The 20728-nt window shown below is 38.5% G+C and overlaps 1 protein-coding gene across 1 annotated transcript in view; it reads left to right on the top strand.

The window, feature by feature from the left end:
- Positions 1-20728, top strand: part of TSHR (thyroid stimulating hormone receptor) — a 63942-nt gene that overhangs the window by 5108 nt on the left and 38106 nt on the right. The window contains exon 2 of the mRNA XM_064658903.1: positions 16273-16344. Within this exon, the coding sequence (XP_064514973.1) occupies positions 16273-16344 (72 nt within the window). The remainder of the gene's footprint in view (positions 1-16272; positions 16345-20728) is intronic.

Consider the following 20728-nt stretch of genomic DNA (forward strand, 5'->3'; position numbering starts at 1 on the left):
TTGTAGGTCTCTCTTCTTTGGAAGACTCTGAAAAATAGGAAGGAATCCATCTGACTGGATGAGGTGTACTGTTTGCTGCATCAGTGATGCTCAAATGATTGGGTGGCTGGGCCCAGAGAGTGATGGTGAATGGAGTTACACCCAGCTGGCAGCTGGTCACAAGTAATGTTCCCCAGGACTCAGTGTTGGGGCCCATCGTGTTTAATGTCTTTATTGATGATCTGGATGAGGGGATTGAATGCGCTCTCAGCAAGTTCACAGATGACAGCAAGCTGGATGGGAGTGTTGATCTGCTAAAGGGTATGTAGGCTCTGCAGAAAGATCTCAACACAGCTGATGACAAGCCCATGCAGAGCTACAGGCCAGAGGAAGAGTGGCTGGAAAGCTGCCTGGATGAAAAGGATCATATATTCTATATATTCTGGAAGTAATGTAAAATGGCTACATTTTATGAAATAATGTTTTAGTTGCAATTAGTTCATTTTCCAAACAATATTGAGTTGTTTTCATTTATAGAAGTATTTAACACTTTCTAAAGAAAAAATCAGGTTTGAGCTTTCTTAAAATTATTAATTTTTTTTTGTTTTCCAAACACCATTATACTTACCAAATCCATGAAATCATTTTATCAATTGTCTTTCAGGTAGGGATTTAAATAATTCTATATATATGCTGCAACATAAAATGTTTCCTAAATACTGCATTTTACAAAAACCTACGCTTTCTTGCCAAATCCAATATGTGTTATTATATTTACCTACACATTTCACTTCGAAAAACATAATATTACTTCTATAATCCTGCTGTTGACATACAAAAGTCCTACATGTTGACACACAGTAGGTCCAATACACTGTCTAAAAAAATTAGTATATATTATCCTCTCAGTTAAAGTGAAATGTTAAAGTGAAAGAATTTGTTCATAATCACAATGTTAAGTTGAAAAAAACTGTTCTAAGGGTTCTTGAAGTTACTTACAAACTGTGCACTGCTTTACTGTGCACACCCCCCAACTCAAAGAAGTGAGCAGATGGAGAACAGGAATGAGGGGTAGTAGGGGACCAGAGAAACTACTGAAAATCAAAATAATGGAGTATTTTTTTCATTCCTTATCAGTCATTGTATCAGTAACATTGTATCAGTAGCATTTGGAACACTGAAATTTCCTGTGTCATGAGGCAGAAACCCATCAAATGCTGGGAACTGTACAAGCACAAACGAAAAAGCCATTCCCATTCCTAGTAGAATGAGCATTTCTTCAGCATGCTTTAACTACACATATAGCTTGCTCAACAGAAAAGCAGAAGTACTGCAAATAGTTTTTTTTGTAGATGCTATGTAGAGGTTAATCTCAATAAGAATATCCACATTTTTACAAGAGACACTGGTGATATGGTAGTAGAAACTCATTTTCATTTTTTACTTGTCTGTGAAGATGATGAGTTTTGATCAACTTGATAGCAAAAAAATGTTTTACACAAGGGTTAAACTCTGGTTTTGGAGATGATTTCAACAGTAGTTTAGCAGACTGATTCTGTAAGTGTTACACTCCACTGAATCTTGAATTGCTACAGCAGTCAGTTTTCATTACATTGTTTTCTTTGGACATTGAATTTCCAACCTGTTACACTTCAGAAGCACACAACAGCCTTCTCTTGAATTGAGAAACAGAGCATATTGATATACTTGTAAAACAAAAGAAAAAGCTTAAATTTTACAAAAAAACCTCTGTAACGACCAAGCAATAGTTTACAGTGTATTGCAAAAAGCTAATAATACTATGTTTTCTGTTAGTATCAGTTAAGAGGGCAACCTTACACAAATATGACTCATACAGACTGTTTATATATTTGTAAAATCAATTGATATTTTCCATAACTTGAGTTTACAGAACCTCAAAACAGTCTAAGAAAAGGCGATTGTATTTTGAAAACTGGACCATCTCAGGAAGTGTTTTTAAAAAGTCTAAATGATCTGCCTTCATCACAAACTGTGATTGAACCTTCCCACATGCAGTTTAGATGCTGATCTGCTAAAACAGGAATGAGAAAAATGAGGTCCAGTCTCAGTTTTTAAAAAAATCAATTTCAAACGCGCTTTTGTGTTCTGCTGCACTCAGCCCTTACATATCCTTATGTTCACAGCATACACATTAAAGAGTCTCAAAAAACCTAACAATTTATGTTGTGAAGCTACGAATAGCCTAGCAGCTTGTTAACCACCCTTAGGTGTCTTCTAAGTGGTAGCCAAAATTTAGAGAGTAGAAAATGTAGCTTGCTTTACTCACTTCAGTGAGAAGTGACCCATCTGCAAAAAGGCCATTTTATGTCAACAGCTTTTATTCTGTTCAAAATTGTTCAATCCAGCCAGTGCCCTGATACCTTACCCAATTCAATGTGAAACAATGATACTCAGGATTTTGCCAAATACGATGCTATGGGCTCAAGTAGAAGCAATCATAGGACCTATAGTAGATTTGTTGCAATTTAAACTTCGACATAGACAATGAGCTGCTGACACTTGCCAAAGTAAGACTAGTTCTCTTTTGATCTCAAGTCTGTGAGTGTGATCTGCCTGGATGTAAAGAAACCAGCATTTTAAATGGCAGTCTTTATAAAGACAGTTTGAGTCACATAACACAAAAAGTTTGACCTATTTTTTTCTCACAAATGAGGAGATACTTAAATATAGAGGTTGAAGAGCCAGTAAAGGTAATTGAAATGAAACCTAATACTGTAACTTAGCATAGAATCATAGAATAGTTTGGATTGGAAGGAACCTTTAAAGGTCATCTAGTCCAACCACCTCTGCAATGAGCAGGGACATCTTTAACTAGATCAGGTTGGTCAGCATAGCATGCAATCTGACTTTGAATGTTTCCAGGAATAGGATACTTACTACCTCTATGGGCAACTTGTGCCCATGTTTCACCATGCTCATTGTAAAAATGTTTTCCTTATATCAAGTGTGAATCTACCATGTTTCAGTTTAAAATCCTAGCTCCTCACCCTATTGCAACAGGCCCTGCTAAAAGGTTTGTCCTCATCTTTTTTATAAATCCTCTTTAAGTACTGAAAGGCTGCAATAAGGTCTGCCTGGAGCCTTCTCTTCTGCAGGCTGAATGAGTCCAGCTTTCTCAACCTTTTCCCACAGAGAAGTGCTCCAGTCCTCTGATCATCTTTGTGTCCCTCCTTCATGGTCCAGTTTTTCATCCATGAGCACTTCTCAGCAGGGCTGCTCCTGATCTGTTCCTCCTACAGCCTGGATTAATACTGGGAGTTGCCCTGACCCAGGTGCAGCACCTTGCACTTGGTCTTGTCAAACCTCATGAGATTCCCATGGGCCCACTTTTTGAGCTTGTCCAGGTCTCTCTGTATGGCATCCTGTCCTTCAGGTGTATCAAGCTTGGTGTCATCTGCAAACTTGCTGAAGGTGCACTTGATCCAACTGTTCATCTCATTGATGAAGATATTAGTCAGTACTGGATATAATACGGACCCCTGAGGGACACCACTAGTCACTGATGTCCATCAGGACTCTGAGCCATTGACCACTAGTCTCTGGATGCAACCATCCAACCAAATCCTTATCCACCCATGGAATCGATCTCTGTCCAATTTTGAGAGAAGGATGTTGTGAGGGACCGTGTCCAAGGCTATACAGAAGCCCAGATAAATGACATCTGTAACCCTTCCCTTGTGCACTGACATAGTCACCACTGGATTGGTCAGGCAAGACCTTGGTGAGGCCATGCTGGATGTCTCAGATCACTCCCTGTCCTCCATGTACTTTAGCAGAGCTTCTGGGAGGATCTCCCCAGGCACAGAGGTGAGGCTGACAGGTCAGTAATTCCCAGGGTCCTCCTTTATACCCTTTTAAACAATACATACAATATCTCCCTTTTTCCAGTTGTCTGGGACTTCACTTAATTGCCATATTCAAACATTACAGCTTCATATATTTCCTTCTATTGTGATCACAGACATACCTATTTAATGACTTTTGAACTAAGATTTTGACCTAAAACTGATATTGTTACAATTTTAACCTGAACTTTAAACTTTTATGATGGCCTACAATACAATACAATAGAGAAGACCCGTGTTTCTGAAATATTGAGCTAAGAATCTATAAATGGCTGCAAAGAGAGTTCAAAGGGGACCATGAAATTTTAGAAAAGAGCAGTCTGAAGAGGTTCACTTCCTACAGGGAAAGAGAGCAAGAACAGGCTGTAATTGCTTGCTACTATTGTGTCTAATCAGAGAACCACTAAGTGCCTGTAATTGCTGCCAGCTGCTCAGCAGAGGTCAAAAAATAAAACTGAATGTTAGTAACTATTAAGATAGAAATATAGATGAAAATAAAGAAATTTATCTTTCCACTGATTGTGTACATAGTACCTGCAAAAGGACATTCAAAGGTACACAATTACATACAAAAACCAACTACATAGCGGCCACTAGCATGTGTTTCCCCACATCCTCCATTCTGCCTCACTGGAAGACATGCATGATGCTTGTGTTCTTCAGACATAATCTCCCTTGAACACGATGGTCCTTCAAAGATGATAGAGTGGCCTCAAAATGGCATCAAACTAGCTCCTCATTGCCCTCAGGTGCATCCTATCAGGTCCAACAGATTGCTGTATGCCTAGTACACTTCACTGCTTCTTTAGTCTGTCTTCTGCTTCAGGTAATGCTCTGTTTCCTCAGGCTGTGCTGCCAGTGAGGGACTTGGGAGGCCTGGGAGCAGATTAAAAAAAAAGGTCCAAAAGTGTGCTGGTTTTGACTGAGATAATTTTCTTCATAGTACCTAGTATGGCGGTATGTTTTGGATTTGTGCTGGAAACAGTTGGTAATTCAGGGGGGGATGTATTAGTTATTGCTGGGCAGTGCTTAGAGAGCAAAGACATTTTCTGCTTCTCACACCACCCCACCAGGCTGAGACTGCATGAGGAGCTGGGAAGGGACACAGCCAGCAAGGCTGACCCCAACTGTCCAGAGGGATATCCCATACCATATGATGTCATGCTCAGCATATTAAGCTGGGGGGAGAAGGAGGAAGGGGGTACTTTCAGAATGAAAGCATTTGTCTTCCCAAGTCACAGTTGATGGAGCCCTACTTTCCTGGGTATGGCTGAACACATGCCTGCTAATGGAAAACATTGAATTAATTCCTGATTTTGCTTTGCTAATGTGTGGCTTTTGCTTTACCTATTAAACCATCTTTATTTCAACCTACAGGTTTTTTCACTTTTACTCTTTTGTTTCTCTCCCCGATCCCACTGCAGAGGGAGTGAGTGAGCAGCTGTGTGAGTCTTAGTTGCCGGCTGGGGTTAAACTACACCAAGAAGGCACTGAGGCCTTTTCCGTGTCCTTTGTCAGTAAGTCCCTTGTGCCCTTGAGCAGCGGGCCCCCAGTTTCCCTGTTTTCCTTTTGCTGACCATGCACACTTACAGAAGTCCCTCTTGTTACCCTACACATACATTGCTAGTTTCAGCTCCAGCAGACCTTTTGCTCTCCTAATGTGATCCGTTCATATAAGATTATTTATACCTGTGCCCTGGGTAACTTTTTTTGGTCAATGTTCAGGACATGATCTTGGGTGATTTGGAGCTTGCTTTGTGAGCCAGTAAGATAATTTTTGAGTTTCTGTGGTCCAGGACACTCCCAAAATTTAGTACACACACTTGTCTCCCAGTAACTAACAAAGTAAGGTGCTTTGAACTCAGATGAATTAGTCAGAAAGGAAATGCCCACCAAAACAGTTTAAAAGACTCCATGGTAAAACAATGCAGTTTTCTCCTTACCCAATAAATTAGAGAGTTTCCACAAATGGTAGTATGAACTAGGAATTTATGAAATATCATTTTCCTGCAGAATCTCTCTGAGAGGTAAAATTCCTGTCCTATAAGAGAGAGTCCACAAGGACTGATGCAAGTTGGGAAAAGGGGAAATCTCTGTCACGAGAGAGTGAGCAAATGTTAAAAGCCTATATATTAACATAGCTATGAGAAAAATTATTCTGTTCCTTTTGGTGGGTAAATTCGGTTACAAAGGAAAAAATTAGCTGACTTCTTCAGAAGCTATCTCCACTACAATGTTCTGTCATGCCTGACCATGACCCACACGCATTCAGCTGAGCCTGAGACAGTCCTGATGTCAGTTTTGAAATTTGTGTAGCCCAGAATAAAAGGTTTCCTTGTGATACAATTCTGAAAATGTGTATCTATCCTGATTGCAAAATCCCAACTCTGAGCAACAGCATTATCTTTTTTTCTGACTGTCAGGAAGAAAAATTGTTACCATAGATCCACAAGAGAAGAATCTTCACCCTTTCCACCAAAATGATATCTTCTTTTTCTACTTAACCTTTCTTTCTTGCCGTTTGCATATTATTACTTTTTTTTCCAATTTTTTTGCTAATTTTCTTGATTTTTGAATGAGTCAGGCATATGGATTAAACAGATGTTGCAGTACAGAAACCACTCTCCCAGACTGTGGAAATGTTTCAGTAGATCCTATTTACACTACAGACCACTTTGAACCATATCCTTTTAAAAAAAAAAAATTATGTTTAATAAATACAGAATAAAGAGGGAATTTGCTTGGAACCTGACTAGCTGAGCAGGGATTATAGAACAGTATGCTTTAGTTAACAATTTTCTTTACATTTCAAATGTAAATTAAGAAATTTCCTGCTATTCCACTTGAACAAAAAAAGCAACAACTGGTTTTGTGAGACAAAGAAAGTCTGAGATCATATGTGACAAAGAAATAGGCTTTAAAAACCTCAGATGCCTTTATGAACAGTTAGAGATACTATAAAATGCAGAAAGACCTCTAAGACCTAATTTTTTGTACATTAAAAGTACATAAAGAAGGAACACAGGAAGTTACTTCAAACCTGCTTGAATTTATACTGAAAAAACACAGAAACAGTAAATCTGGTTTCACATTCACTTTGCTTAAATAACTTTCATTGATGAATTAGAGCAGAGCTCTGCCTTAGGGAAAAGAAAACAACCCTATTCCAGAAACGTGTATATATTATACATGTAAATATACAGCTTTCTACTGCCTTACAGATGCTCATGTTTGTCTATATATGCAGTCCTACATTACATTTGGAGGCAAGAACTGTCTGTGTCCTGTCCTCACACAGTGCCTACAGTTACAGGGTTTTGGTTCACAAATGATAGAAATAGAGACAGTGAATGAAATAATGAATGTAAGTGGCTTGATTTTTTCCTATTTGAGGAATGTAAGGAATGATCTAGAGTTGACTTGTGGTTATGACAAAGCACGTTGTAATGCTTTGAAGTGCAAGACACACTTCTCATACTTACATAGGTAAGTATGAGAAGTGCATCTGATATTCAAATGGACATTCAACACGTAACTTCTTTTAAAATGTTCCAAGCCAATGCCAAAAATCCAGTGGTAGCCTAAGGTAACAAAGTTCACTCGTTCTAAGTTATTAAGGCAGTAGTGCTAAGAGCTGACTGTGAAGAATTTCAAAGGGCTCTTACAGGACTGAGTGGGTGGCAAATGAAACAGTAAACGAAATTTGATAATAGAGGAAATGATACCCAGTGGGAAACCCATACAAAGATACATATATTAAAAATGACAAGTTCTGAGCTCATAATTTCATCAGGAGGAGATCTTGGCATTATGTTAGATCTTGGCATTAGTTCTGTAAAACATGAATTCAGTGCTCAGGAAGAGTAAAAAAGAACTTACAAAAAAACCCCAAACCAAACCATACCAAACCAAGACCAAACCAAAAAAAAAAAAAAAAGCCAACTAACTAACCAAAAGCAAAAAAACCCCTCCAAATCAACCAAAAAAAACCCCAAAAAGACCTCAAACCAAACCCCAAAAAACAACATCAAAAAAACCCCAAAAAACAACTTAATCAAATATTAGAAAATACTGGGAAAGGAACAGATAACATACTTTTACCACTGTACAAATAAGGGTTTGCCTGTACCTTGAATACCTTGTAGAGCACTGATATTATCACTTGGAGTAGGATATTTATTTAGAAATTGAAGAAATACAGAGAAAGCAGGAAGGATCACCAAAAGTCTGGAATGGTTTCCACAGAAGATACTGGGTAGCCTGTGACCTTTCACTCTGGCTGAAGAATTGCTGAACAGAGGCATAATAGAGATCTACACATCAGGAAGGGTGGGGAGAAAATGGGATTGACTTTTTACTCCTGCTTCAAAAACAAAATGTCGTATATATGAAGCTAGAGGTAGACAAGTTTGGAAAGTTAACAAAAAAAAAACAAAAAAAAATCATCAAACCAAAGCAACCAAACAACCAACCCAAAAACCAGACAGAAAACCCCAAACAACTCACCAAAACTGAAAGGGAAGTGTTTCTTCATGCAACAGGAAGCAGGTCTTTGGAAGTCCTTGTAAAAAGACATGCAAGAAGCTGATAAAATCTCAAGGCAAAATTGGGTGTGCAACTGAGAGATCCACTGAGAATTAGAAATAGGCAAAAAATACATTAATGAACAGACTCAGAAAATTCCTTCAACAGAAAAAAGTGTGAAGCTGGGAAAGTATTAAGGGAGTATTACATGTGCCTGGCCTATATTTACTCTTTCAGTCTATCTGTTGGTAAAAATTTGGCCTGTCTTTGTTAATGCTAAAAAAAAAAAAAAAGAAGAAGAAGACTTGACAAAATGGGTCCTTCATGTCAATCAACACAGCTATTTGCATGTTTTTAGTGTCACTGCTGTACCCTAATGTAATAATTGTTTCTTATATAGATGAAAACCCACTTCACTTCTATACCTCAATTAAATCTGTTAAACTGAGTGGTGGAATTTTTGCTAATTCTATTCTACAATAGCTAGCAATGGTTTGGGTTTTTTTAGGAAAAAAAAATCTCTTCCTGACCTCCCCAAATATGTCATTTTATATCTAGGAACACCAAATCTACTTGTAGTACCTAATCAGCACTGATATTGGTGCATTTTGAAACAGCACTTCTCAGGAAAATTGTGGATTAATTGGAAACAATCCAAAGAAAAGCATCGGGAAGAGAGTGAAGCAGAAAAGACTACTTGAGAAGACACCATTGCTGAAAGCTTTCATAAACAAGACAGTTCTAAGAAACAACATGAAAATAGTTTTTTCTGCATAGGAACAAGAACATCTAGCTCCTTAACACCCTTACTGTGAAAGGTTAGGAGAATATTAGTGGGAAATATAATATTTGCTTCTCCTTTTCTTATACTCTTCTCTCAGCATCTGCCAATGGACTACCAGAAACAAGATAGTGGACTAGGTGCACCTTTGTCTCATCAAGTACAACCATTCCTCTGCTCTTAAAAGGATTTCCTTTTGAGGTAGTTTTTGATAATATTTGTCCCTGGCTTCAAGATGTCGTAGGCTACTTCTAAAATAATTCCATTACAAGAAGAAGGTAGACCAAGAAATGAGAAAATCTGTGGAGGAAAAAAAAAAAAAAGGAAAATGCTGTACTGTGATCAACTCTTACATGCCTTTCATTGACAATGTCATTATACCAATCTTCTGTTTTTGCAGTGAAGGCAATAATTACCTTTGAGAGACAAAAAAAGTACTCCAAAGATAGGAAGATTTGAAAGTTTCAGCAAACTTTGTTCTTCAGTGATTATTAGAACTTTTTGCTAAAAGGTTCTGCTTTAAAAGAAACATTCAGATTTAGACTCTGATGTTAAGTCCAGAGTTGGTTCTTAAATATTAACATCATCTTATTTTTATCAAGTTGATAAGAAAAATCTTTCAGCTGAGGAATTATTTGCACTGCAACAGTCTGAGAGAGAAGAAAGGTGAGGGGTATAAATTGCCTCTGATCCCTACATGAACAAGAAATATTGCAAGATTCAACAAAAGAAGGAAAGCAGACTTTCTGATGAGGAGACTGACAAAGGTGCTGAATTACATCCCAGAGAATAAATTCTGTGAAAATTGTAAATAATGAAGAGGACAAGTCACTGATAGACAGAGCCGGGACATTTAGTAAACCAAGTAAAGCACACAATGTGCATTGAAATAAACAGGCAGGGAAAACAGTGTTTGTAAGAACAGTAAACTACAATTTTTTTCCTACAGGTTAGGCAGACACTATTCTCAAAACCAAAGACTTTGAAAATGACGTATTGGTTATGCTCAGTGGATAACTGCCTGGAGCTCTATGCCAAAAAATGTTTAATAAAGAATATAGGTGGTTTAATTCTACTGCTCACAGTTTAAGAAGTAGAAATGCTGGAGTTGGTTCAAAAGGAATCATAGGTTTAAATAAAGTATTGAAGAAATATACCTTACAGGATGCAGTTCTGTGCAATGTGCTCTTGGACAACCCTGCTGGAGCAGGGGGGTTGAACCAGATGACCCACTATGGTCCTTTCCAACCTTACCCATTCTGTGATTCTGTGATCATAGTTGTTCAACTTATCAAAACAAAAAAGGAGCAATTCGATCATGTTAACTATGAGAATGTGAGGCTCTTTCATTTAATAGGTAAAGACTGCACAAAATCTAGTGGCATAAAGCTACAGAACAGATTTCATCTTGGGAGAGAAAGGATTTATCCCAGCCATTTACTCAAGGATAATTCTGGCACTTTTCTTTAATGCAGTTCAGAGGATCAAAATCTGAAGCCTGAGTTTCTTGGAGTCAATGCAGAGAACGACAATTCACTCCAGAGTGCCAATTCAAAGTGCATAAAATCAGTGCCTAAATACACTTCCCAACTTTGTACTGCACACCAGTAGCGACAAACACAGACAAAAAGCAAGAATGATTGAGCACTTGAACAAATGATTAATTGTTGTATGGGATTCTTTTTAATATTCTTTTTAAACCAACAATATATGATCTTCCTACCCCCAAAAACATCAAAAAGGAGAAGCAGTACTGTACCTATTGGGAAATGTTATGCTTTTTATTATCCAGAATGTCAGACTAGATGTTCCCATGTGCCCTCTTAGCCTTAAAATCTATGCCTCTACAACTTATTAAGAAAGCAAAACAAATGAAATTCCTAAATGAGCACTTGGCATTTTTTATAACATATTTATCATGTGACTATTTACAGACAGTTTTACTTAAACAGTTGTCAGAAAGCAAGCATGCTCTTTTTGCTACAATTAAATGGGAGTAGATCAGAAGCCATTCCCCACCCAAATATTTTTTTACAATGTAATTAAGTTTACATCTTACTGAAATCTTATGAGGCCAGTTTCTAAAAGATGTGGGCAAAAAGTTGCATTATCATTCTTTATGAAACTAAACCAGTAAACAATAGTTTTTGGTCTCCCTACAGTGAATCTGCGTAGTTCCTGCTCTCTCTAAGAGCAATTAGACTCACTCAAAGGGAACAGAAATATTTTTGTCTTTTCAGCTAACTCGATAATAGCTGGTGAGAGTCTATTGAGGAAAAATAGCAGGATATAAAAATGGCATGTATTGATGGCAGCTGACTCATCAAGAGCACAACATATCTATGTGCAGCTTAGTACAACACCCATACTAAACGAAAATAGGAAGAGCCTGAACAGCGAGCCAACACTGTTCAGTGTCGTAGTTCTAAGTAAATATCCATTAATTAATTCCCTATATGCTGAAAATTCAGAGTTCACTACCTCCTTTTTTTTTTGTCCTTGCTTGAACCTGCTGTCAATTCATAAACTAGCTTTTTTTATTATGTCTAACAGCCAATTTGTCTCAAATCTTTCCTGAGGTCCTTTCTGATTTATTTTGAAAATATGAGTTCAAAAATCAATCATCACTTGTTTCTGTACCTATCATTAGGCTACTTACTTGTCCTATTGCTTGTTACCTGGGAAAACCTTTCAACAAGCTCCTTTTGGGTAGTTGTAAAGAGCAATAAGGCTCCCCTGAGCCTCCTTTTCTTGAGGATAACAACCCCAGCTCCCTCAGCTGCTCCTTATAAGACTTGTGCTCCAGACCCTTCACCAGGTTCATTGGCCCAGTCTGGACATGCTCCAGCACCTCAGATGTGTTTCTTGTAGTGAGAGGCCCAGAGCTTGACACGGGATTTGAGGTGCAGCCTCAGCAGTGCTGAGTACAGAGGGATGATCCCTTCCCTAGTCCTGCTGGCCACACTATTTCTGATACAAGCCAGGCTGTCATTGGCCGCCTTTACTACCTGGGCACACTGCTGGCTCATGTTCAGCTGCTGTTGACCAGCAGCCCCAGGTCCTTTTCCACTGGGCCACTTTCCAGACACTCTGCCCCAAGCCTGTAGCACTGCCTGGGGTTGTTGTGTCCCAAGTGCAGGACTCAGCACTTCATCTTTTTGAACCTTGGACAACTGGCCTTGGTCTATCAATCCAGCCTGTCCAGATCTCTCTACAGAGCCTTCTGACTCTCCAGCAAATCAACACTCCCACTCAACTTAGTGTCATCTGCAAGCTGATTGATGGTGTATGCCATCCCCTGGTCTACATCATCACTAAAGATGCTAAAGAGGACAAGCCCCAGTACTGAGCATTGGGGAACCCCACTAGTGACCAGCTACCAAGTGGAGGTAACTCCATTCCCTCCCTGGGAACTCACCACCACTCCCTGGGCCTAGCCATCCAGTCAGGTTTTAACCCAGTGAAGAACGTACCTGTTAAAGCCATGGGCTGCCAGCTTTTCCAGGATAATGCTGTAAGAGACAGTGTGGAAGGCTTTACTGAAGTCCAGACAGACTATATCCACAGCCTTTCCCTCATCCACTGGGCAGGCCACAACATGAGCAGCCTACTGTTTTGCTGGTAAATGGAAAGTAACATTCAGTATGGTCATTGCTTCCTGTAAAGTCTTTTTTTTTTTAACTCAAATCCAGTCAGAAGAAGTGAGTGATTACAAACTGAGCAAGGATAAGCTCCAAAATTCTTGTTTGGTATTTTCTGTTTGCTATAAATTAGCAAACTTCTGTTTTGCTATAAATTAGCCCTGACAGTCTGACAGTGTCCATATGTACCTCAGTTTGCAGGAAGAGGATACATAAGCACTAAGAACTCACTTTCAGTACAGAATTATACCAAACACTGACCCGCACACTTTCATTTTGTAAAGATCTAGCATTTCTTTAATTTCTTAGAGCTGGGCCAATTTTGATGTATATTTTATGATATTCTGTTGGAATGCTGGTTAATTGTAGGAAAGAAGTCATTTAGTATTCTAGCATATTCAGAAGTGATTCCTTACTTTCAGAGTTACTTTGCTATGTAAGTCTTTCATTCCTACCACATTGGTAATACTAGCATTGGACACTAGGTGGTAATCATCTTCTGGTAAGCTCAGGATGCATTTCACTATGTAAAATGCCTTTTTATAGCTATTTTTGCATCACCGAAAGATGAAAACACATTTATTTGGGAATAATTTTTAAAAAATATTTTTGTTTGTTTAGTAGTGTTGGATACATTTGAATATAAAAACCTAGAAACTAATGTGTCAATATCTGTTTGCCTAGCCATTAGCTTAGCTGTCATGGTTATTTCTCCTCTATAAAATCTGGAAGGTCATTGTTTGCTATAATTTTCTCAGAAAAAATGAAATTAGCATGTAGAATTTCTTTTACAGTCTGTGTAATCACTGACACTTTGAATTCAGCGATCTGTTAAGACAGTACGTAGTGGGGGAATGACAGCTCTAATAAACACCAATATGTCAATATGTGGTACGTGCTACTGTTTAATGGTTGTTTATGTAGTAGGTGTGTTACATGAACTTGGAGCCTTTTGGGTTTGCTGACAATCTCTGATACTGCTTCCCCTCACAACTAAGTTTTTGTCATATAACCGGCTATTTCTTCTCTTCTCCTGCCTCTACTTTATTGTCTCTCTTTATTCTTTTTAAATGTGTTCATAAATACATCCTGTAACCCATATTTTTTTGTTATATTTGCAGAATGCAGAAAATATCTTTAAACCATAGCAGATAGATAGGAAGAAATACAATACTCCCACTTTCAGCTCATATATTAAATTTACCAGCCATTCAATCAAAATATAACCTTGAAGGGTATGTTTCTTTATCATTTCATAATACAAATAATTTGATATAATTGATTAATAAATATTATCCAGAATTTCCAGGCTTTCCTGATAGGAAGTATAAATTTCAAGTATGTTAATAAAAGGTTAATGTGAGCTCATTTAATGTAGTTCATGACTGATGGGCCTGACTCCATTCATTCATGGAGTGGTATGAATATCTGATATAAGAGCAGGAGGTCAAGAAGAGACTTAGGAGGGTGTTTAAATTCTTCCTTTTCTAGAAAATTGAATGATTTGTAAATGATAGGTTAAGTACTAGCATCTGTAATAGTTGCGAATGGGGATTAATTATTTGTGAGTCAGCATTTTGTAGGTGAACAGAGGACCAGAAAGGATAAGAGAGGTTAAAAGTGAGCTTGGATAGTCAGAAAGGACTTAAACTATATTTTTCTTGGGTTTTTAGTTCAAACAGTCTCAGGTGGAAGCCTTAGCACTGCCTTCTCCTCCTAAGGCACCCAGGATACCGTTAGACTTATTTGCAGCAAGGGCACGTTGCTGGCTGATGTTTAACTTGGTGTCCACCAGGACCCCAGGTTCTTTTCATCAAAGCTGCTTTCCAGACGTTTGGCCTCCAGCATGTACTGGGCCCTGGGGTTGATCCTCCCCAGGTGGAGGACTTTACACTTTCTACTTGCTGAACTGTGTAAGGTTTCGATTGGCCCATTTCTCCAACCTGTCAAGTCTTCATTGTCACTGTTCTACTTTAAGACTTGTTAAAATATGCCTAAAACCAGAACTTCCACAGTCATCACTGTCAGCTTCCTCAAAGGCCTGGAAATACAGACAGATTTTGAAACAGAACAGTAAGATCAGCAGGCTGGATTAAGCAGCTGTTTTCTACAATTTTTTTGTCTAGGACTGTGATAATAGAAGGAAGCAATAGTATGAAATGGAGGATGGAGAAGGATGGGAGAGCACTGGTATGGGTGTCACAGTGCTATGAGTGCAGGGAAATAAGCAACTGACAATTGACATTCCCCTGATCAGGGGCTTGGTTTGAGCCAGGTGTATTGAGGTCAGGAGAAACATCAACCTACTGTTAGAAAAGTAGAAGTCTTTACATTCTCCTTACTCATTCTTGTAATGAGTATATGAAGTAGGGAAGGTATACTTGGGAAGTAGAGACTTCCCTTGGGATTATAGGAAGGTATATTCTCTTAATTTATAATTTTATTCAAGATGAAAGTTTTAAGAATTTCTACAGATAATTTTATTTCTTCTATGAAAATTCCAGAAGCTTGATAAATCTTAAGATGATAATATTTTTGTCTCTTTAAATCAAATATAGTTATAGTAATCAGGTACTTCACATTACGAAACAGGAAACAGAATTAGGGAAAAATTCTGATTTGTTTATTTCCTTTCTCTTGACCTGCTGTTAAACAGCCACTATGGGAAAAGTTTATAATTTGTTCTTGATTGTTCTTCAGACTATTCATTGACTAGAAATTATGAAAGTGTATTCCCAAACTGTACTGGAAAACCAAAGATTACCTAATCCAATCATGACAGGTAGTAACTGTAAATTCAGTAGATATCATAGGCTGATTTTCTAAAGCATTTTGTCCTTGTTTTTTTAGAGTAGTCAGTCTGGTGGAGATTCATTCTGTTAAGAACTTGGCTGTTGATAATTATCTCCCTTAAATATTGCCTGCTTTTCTGAAATCTCCTGCAGAAGGGTAAGGTACATGCCACTCCCACATCAGCAGTTTAGGAAGGAAGAATGTCGCATTTATGACAAAGAAAATGGAGAATTCTGTGGAGGTAGTATGCAATTGCTCCAATTCAGTTTTGGGTGGTATACCTGAACTTCTTGCTCAGAATGAAGGATGGGATATCTTTGTGGAGCCTGAAATGATCAAAAAAATGTTTCTTGTCTCATTGCCTTCAATGTGCAAATGTTTGCTGGTCATACTCTGGAGTTTTGGGAGGTCCATTTGAGTGGATCACCACTGACTGCTGAGTTCCTAGGAGAGATGATGCAGAAGGTTGTAATTCAGATTGAGGGAGCGCACCAAAGAAAGCAAGCCACATAATGGAATAGGAATAGAAATGAGGCAAAGAAGGCAACACTGGGAAAAGGAAAGATAAGAATAAAAGTATTGTAGCAGACCTGAAGTTGTGTAGGACTTTTTAATGTTAAATTGTACTTCCCAAAGGATATTAACTGACAAACTTTTATTCCTCTAGGAGGTTTATGGAGACTCACCTAAGAACAATTCCAAGTGACGCTTTTTCCAATCTCCCCAACATCTCTAGGATGTAAGTTCTGTTTCTGATATTAATTTTTTAGCTATTTTATTAAAAATCAGTCTCCCTCTCCAAGATTCTCTCTTACAAAAACTTGTGAAATGAAAATATTCTTACACCTTTGTTACCCCACCACTTACATTTTAGAACTGCAGGTAATAATCCTTTTAATAACCTGAACCAGCTATAGGAAGGCATTCTAGGCATTTATGGATAAGACCACAACTTTATTGAAGTCAATGTGATAAATAAGGCTATAAAACTTTTTTTTCAGTCTGCAAATTATGGGGATTTTTTTTGCTCATAAAAAATTAACATATTCAGTTCCTGGTCCTGGCTAAAAATTTGTTTCCAGCTGACAGCATGATTTGTAACTCATCTCATTGGAGACCATGAGCATTTCTAGACTAGAGGTGAACTTTCACCAAAATATTAGTATTTGTGTGATGTGAGAGGCACCTCCATTGTGTCACTGCCTTTGTGTGCAAACATATGCATGGATACAGTCCACAAAAGCAGAACCAGCAGCCTTTACCTATTTGCCTCATATCAACATCTGTCTCATTGAAGGTGGCTATGTTAAAGAAACTTCCCTGTCCAACCGTCCAAGAGCCACTCTGGTAGTCATTCACACACTACCTGGAGTTGGGCTTGAGATCCCTTGGGAGCTACACACCCTGCACTCACATAGTCAGACCGGGTTTCCTTACCGACAGGACCCCAGATTTCCCAGAACAGTGTGTCAGATGTCCAGACCTTTCAAATAGTTTAATCTTGGTCAATAACTTAACAACAAAATAACAGCTTGAATTGGGTGGCTCCAAGGAGGGACCCCAAACAAAGAAATCCCTGAGCTTTTATACCCTCACTGTCTGGGGTCCTCAGGTCTTGCTGTGTCTCTGCTGTGCCAGGTTCCCTGGCTGGCACCAGAAGCCCCCATGCCCTTTGTTGTGCAAAGGGTTGGCACTCCATGGCCCCTTGCCTCAGGATCCCACCACCCAGAGCTCAATCTGCAGCTGGCACTGCAGCTGCACACTGAGCTACCTGCACTGAACATATTCCTCAACAGCCACCCTTGCACTGCACTGCTCGTTGGTGTCAGCAGTCTTGAGAAAAGGTTGTCCCACATTTGTTTGTTCTTGGTGGCTGGCCCATAATCTGTGATCCTGTCCATGACTATTTGATGCAGGGAATTTCTCTGCCATTTCCCAATTCACTCCCTAGAATCAGAGCCATGTGATTTAGAAGGGACTTCAGGAGGCCTCTAGTCCATGCTCAAAATTGGGCCAACTTTGAGATCCAACCAGAATGCTCAGGTTTTTATCAGTCTGCTACTCAGCTTTGTCTGTGGCCAATGTTAAGTAAATAAATCATCTCACTGAGCAAGAGGTCCACTTTTTTCTTGTTCAGCCTTTTATTACTAATGTAGCAATAGGAATTCTTCTTCTTGCCCTTGATGTTCCTTGCAAGTCTCAAATCTATATGAGCTTTGATTGAAATGCCTGTCTGGATACTTCTTATGGCATTACTACTACCACAAAACATTATCTCCCACCTTCTTGATATAAACTTCAGGTTAAGGAACAAGTACCTGTATTTTAACTACAACTCTTACATGTATGTCTTGGCATCTAAGGTACCATGTCCCATTTGCTTCTAGCCCATAATTTCCATCAGCAGTGAAAATTACCAGACCATTCCTGGTTTTGTAAATACATCTAGAAAATGTTCTGAAGTTTCAATAGGGTGATATAGATTGTGTTTACTGTTCCAATTACAGCACTTCATTTTACTATATGGTTTCTACTATATGATTTCCACAAATAAACACTTTTTTCCTCTGTACTGAATAGAAAATGTATTTGTCCTCTTTATGAACCTCGTTCAAACAGAAATTTTAGAGCTACAGTTTCTCATAAATGAATGCATATATATGTACTCTTGATAACTAGAAGTAGAGACTGTTTCCCTGTGCTGCTTTTCCACAGGAATGAAAGAAAAAGCATTTTAATTACATGCTCAACTGCAAAGCTAACTCCTGTCAAAAAGGCATCACTGAATACAAAATGGTTTTATAGGATATTCAAACGCAAGAGACATTTCTGGTTTACATTCTTAAAGATGCAAATACATTAAATCTTGGTAGAAGGGCTTCACCCGGTGTTTCCTTAAGGACACATTGAACATTCAGTATTTTTAAAGGCAGGGGTAAGGAACATTTTTCCTGGGCTTAGGGTTGTGCTTTGGGGTCACATTCATGAGTACCTCACAGACACCTGACCTGTAGCTCCCCAAAGTGTTTTTTCCACAGTCTCTCCACACAAAGTTGCATCCCACAGTGCTCTCTGCCAGCAGCCCCATGCAAAGCACATTTTCCCCCATGCACCATTTTCCTGCAACACAGGAGATGCTGAGGCTGGAAAAAAGCAAAAAAGGTGGAGAGAGGGAGAAGGAAGAAAATAAGGGCTGGGAGGGGGCCTTGTGGCTGCTCAATCTGACAAATCCTGTGCTCTCAGGCTCTTTCTGAATGGGCAATGGTGATTAAAGTGTTGTCTGGAAATAGACGTCCTCTGAAACTGTGCATTTGGTGTTTAAGCTATCAATGCAGTCATGATGGGCGTTGAAGGCATTTTGAAATCCTGCAATTTAAACACAGCTGGTAGGCAGAGGAGGTTCTGAATAGGAACATGCATTCAAAATGGGAATTTAAACATGCTTTCCCTGTTCTTCTGATGCAACTCCTTCCAGTTCTGATTACTCTGATTTTTATTGCTTACATTTAATATGTGATATTATGTGTTCAATAGGCAGAGCCTACAGATATTTGGAGGCACTCTGAACACTTAGAAGTAAATGTTTATATGCCATTAACACAAGTTTCTGTTTGACATCCTCATCTCAGAGGAGATTTTGAGTGTGTTTGCGTGGGGTTTGGGTGTCTATCTACATGACCCTAAAGCAAATAAAACTACTCATTTCCCTGCCATCAGTGATGGTGTAGTTTAATTAATTTACACAACTATATATGTTTATGAAGCAGAAGAGCAGAGGTCAACACATGAGGAAAATAAGCTATTTCCTTCTCACTGCATCCCACAGCTGAAAATACAAAACTATACTTCAGTCAGGCCCAAGTCAGGCAGTATATAGTAAAAATGTAACATGAACCATAGTGGGAAGGCACATGATGGCTGTAGGGGTGAGGGAGGGGAGAGGGAATCCTCTTCTCTGCCTCTTCTCATATGTGAGAGAAAAGCACCTGCCTGCATGACATGAGGTGACTCATTTTGACTACAGAGCACAAAAAAAAGTACTCTCCTACTTTCTAGCCCTGTTCATTATCTGGTTTTAATTTCATTTTCTGTCAAACTGATTTATATATCTCTGTTTGTTACATATAGCAACTTTATGTTTTATCATATGTCATTAACATAACCTATCTTTTGGTATGTTAAAATGTAGGGTCTGTTGGAATTGAATAATTAATTTTCTTTCAAGACTGAACCCCCAATTTCCCAGGCAACAGACTTCTCTCTTACAGGAGAACACAATTAAAACATCTCACATAAACATCTAACTCTGCAACACTCAATCACAGAGGTACAGACTGGAATACTTTTTTATTGTATTCCTCTTTTATTATTTTCCCACCTTTTCGAAGAGGCAAATAGCTTTGGAAAAACAATATTACTCTAGAAAGAGAATCTGATAGTTATGCAACCTCTACCTGTTACTTTTCTGGTATCTTTTCAAAGACTGTTGAATACATTGTCAAAGTGATCAATACAAAATAAATCTCATAGTTAAAGAGTTAAAATTAATTCAGGTAATATGCTTTTAGCTCCAGGCTGGAAAAGACATAAATTCCCATCCAGTTAGTGCTATTAGCCATCTGCTGGTTGGGAAAGCAGTTACAATGTTATCATTCTCCTAATGAGAGTGAAGAGACTCTGCAGAGCTATTTTCTCATCACATTCCATAGATCACCATTAGTACAAATGCAACGCAGTCTGAACTGTGTGCAAATAAATATTTCTTAAGCTTGCTGTCTGGCTTGCTTTCTGAGCCACATTACTCTGTACATCCTCTATGACACTATATGGCTAGAGTTTCTCTCTAAATTCATGCTTTAGCACACTTTTTTACTCAGCCATCAAAGCGCCAGTTGCCCTGATGACCTGTCTCTCTCTACAGAAATTACAGCAGTTGTTGCAGTGGTGGCCCAAGGATCATTTCCGTTTCTTTTCTTCCTTTTTATAGTTCTTTGATATAGAAAAATATGCCAATTTGCCTGAGGCCTAGATTCCCCCTGGAGATATCCAAGGTGATCTTAAGTGGGGAAAAAGAAAAGAAATATGATGCCGAACTGTAAAATACTGGTGTCTGCTTTTGCTGT

Source organism: Pseudopipra pipra, chromosome 6 (genome assembly GCF_036250125.1).
Source record: "Pseudopipra pipra isolate bDixPip1 chromosome 6, bDixPip1.hap1, whole genome shotgun sequence".
Lineage (NCBI taxonomy): Eukaryota > Metazoa > Chordata > Aves > Passeriformes > Pipridae > Pseudopipra > Pseudopipra pipra.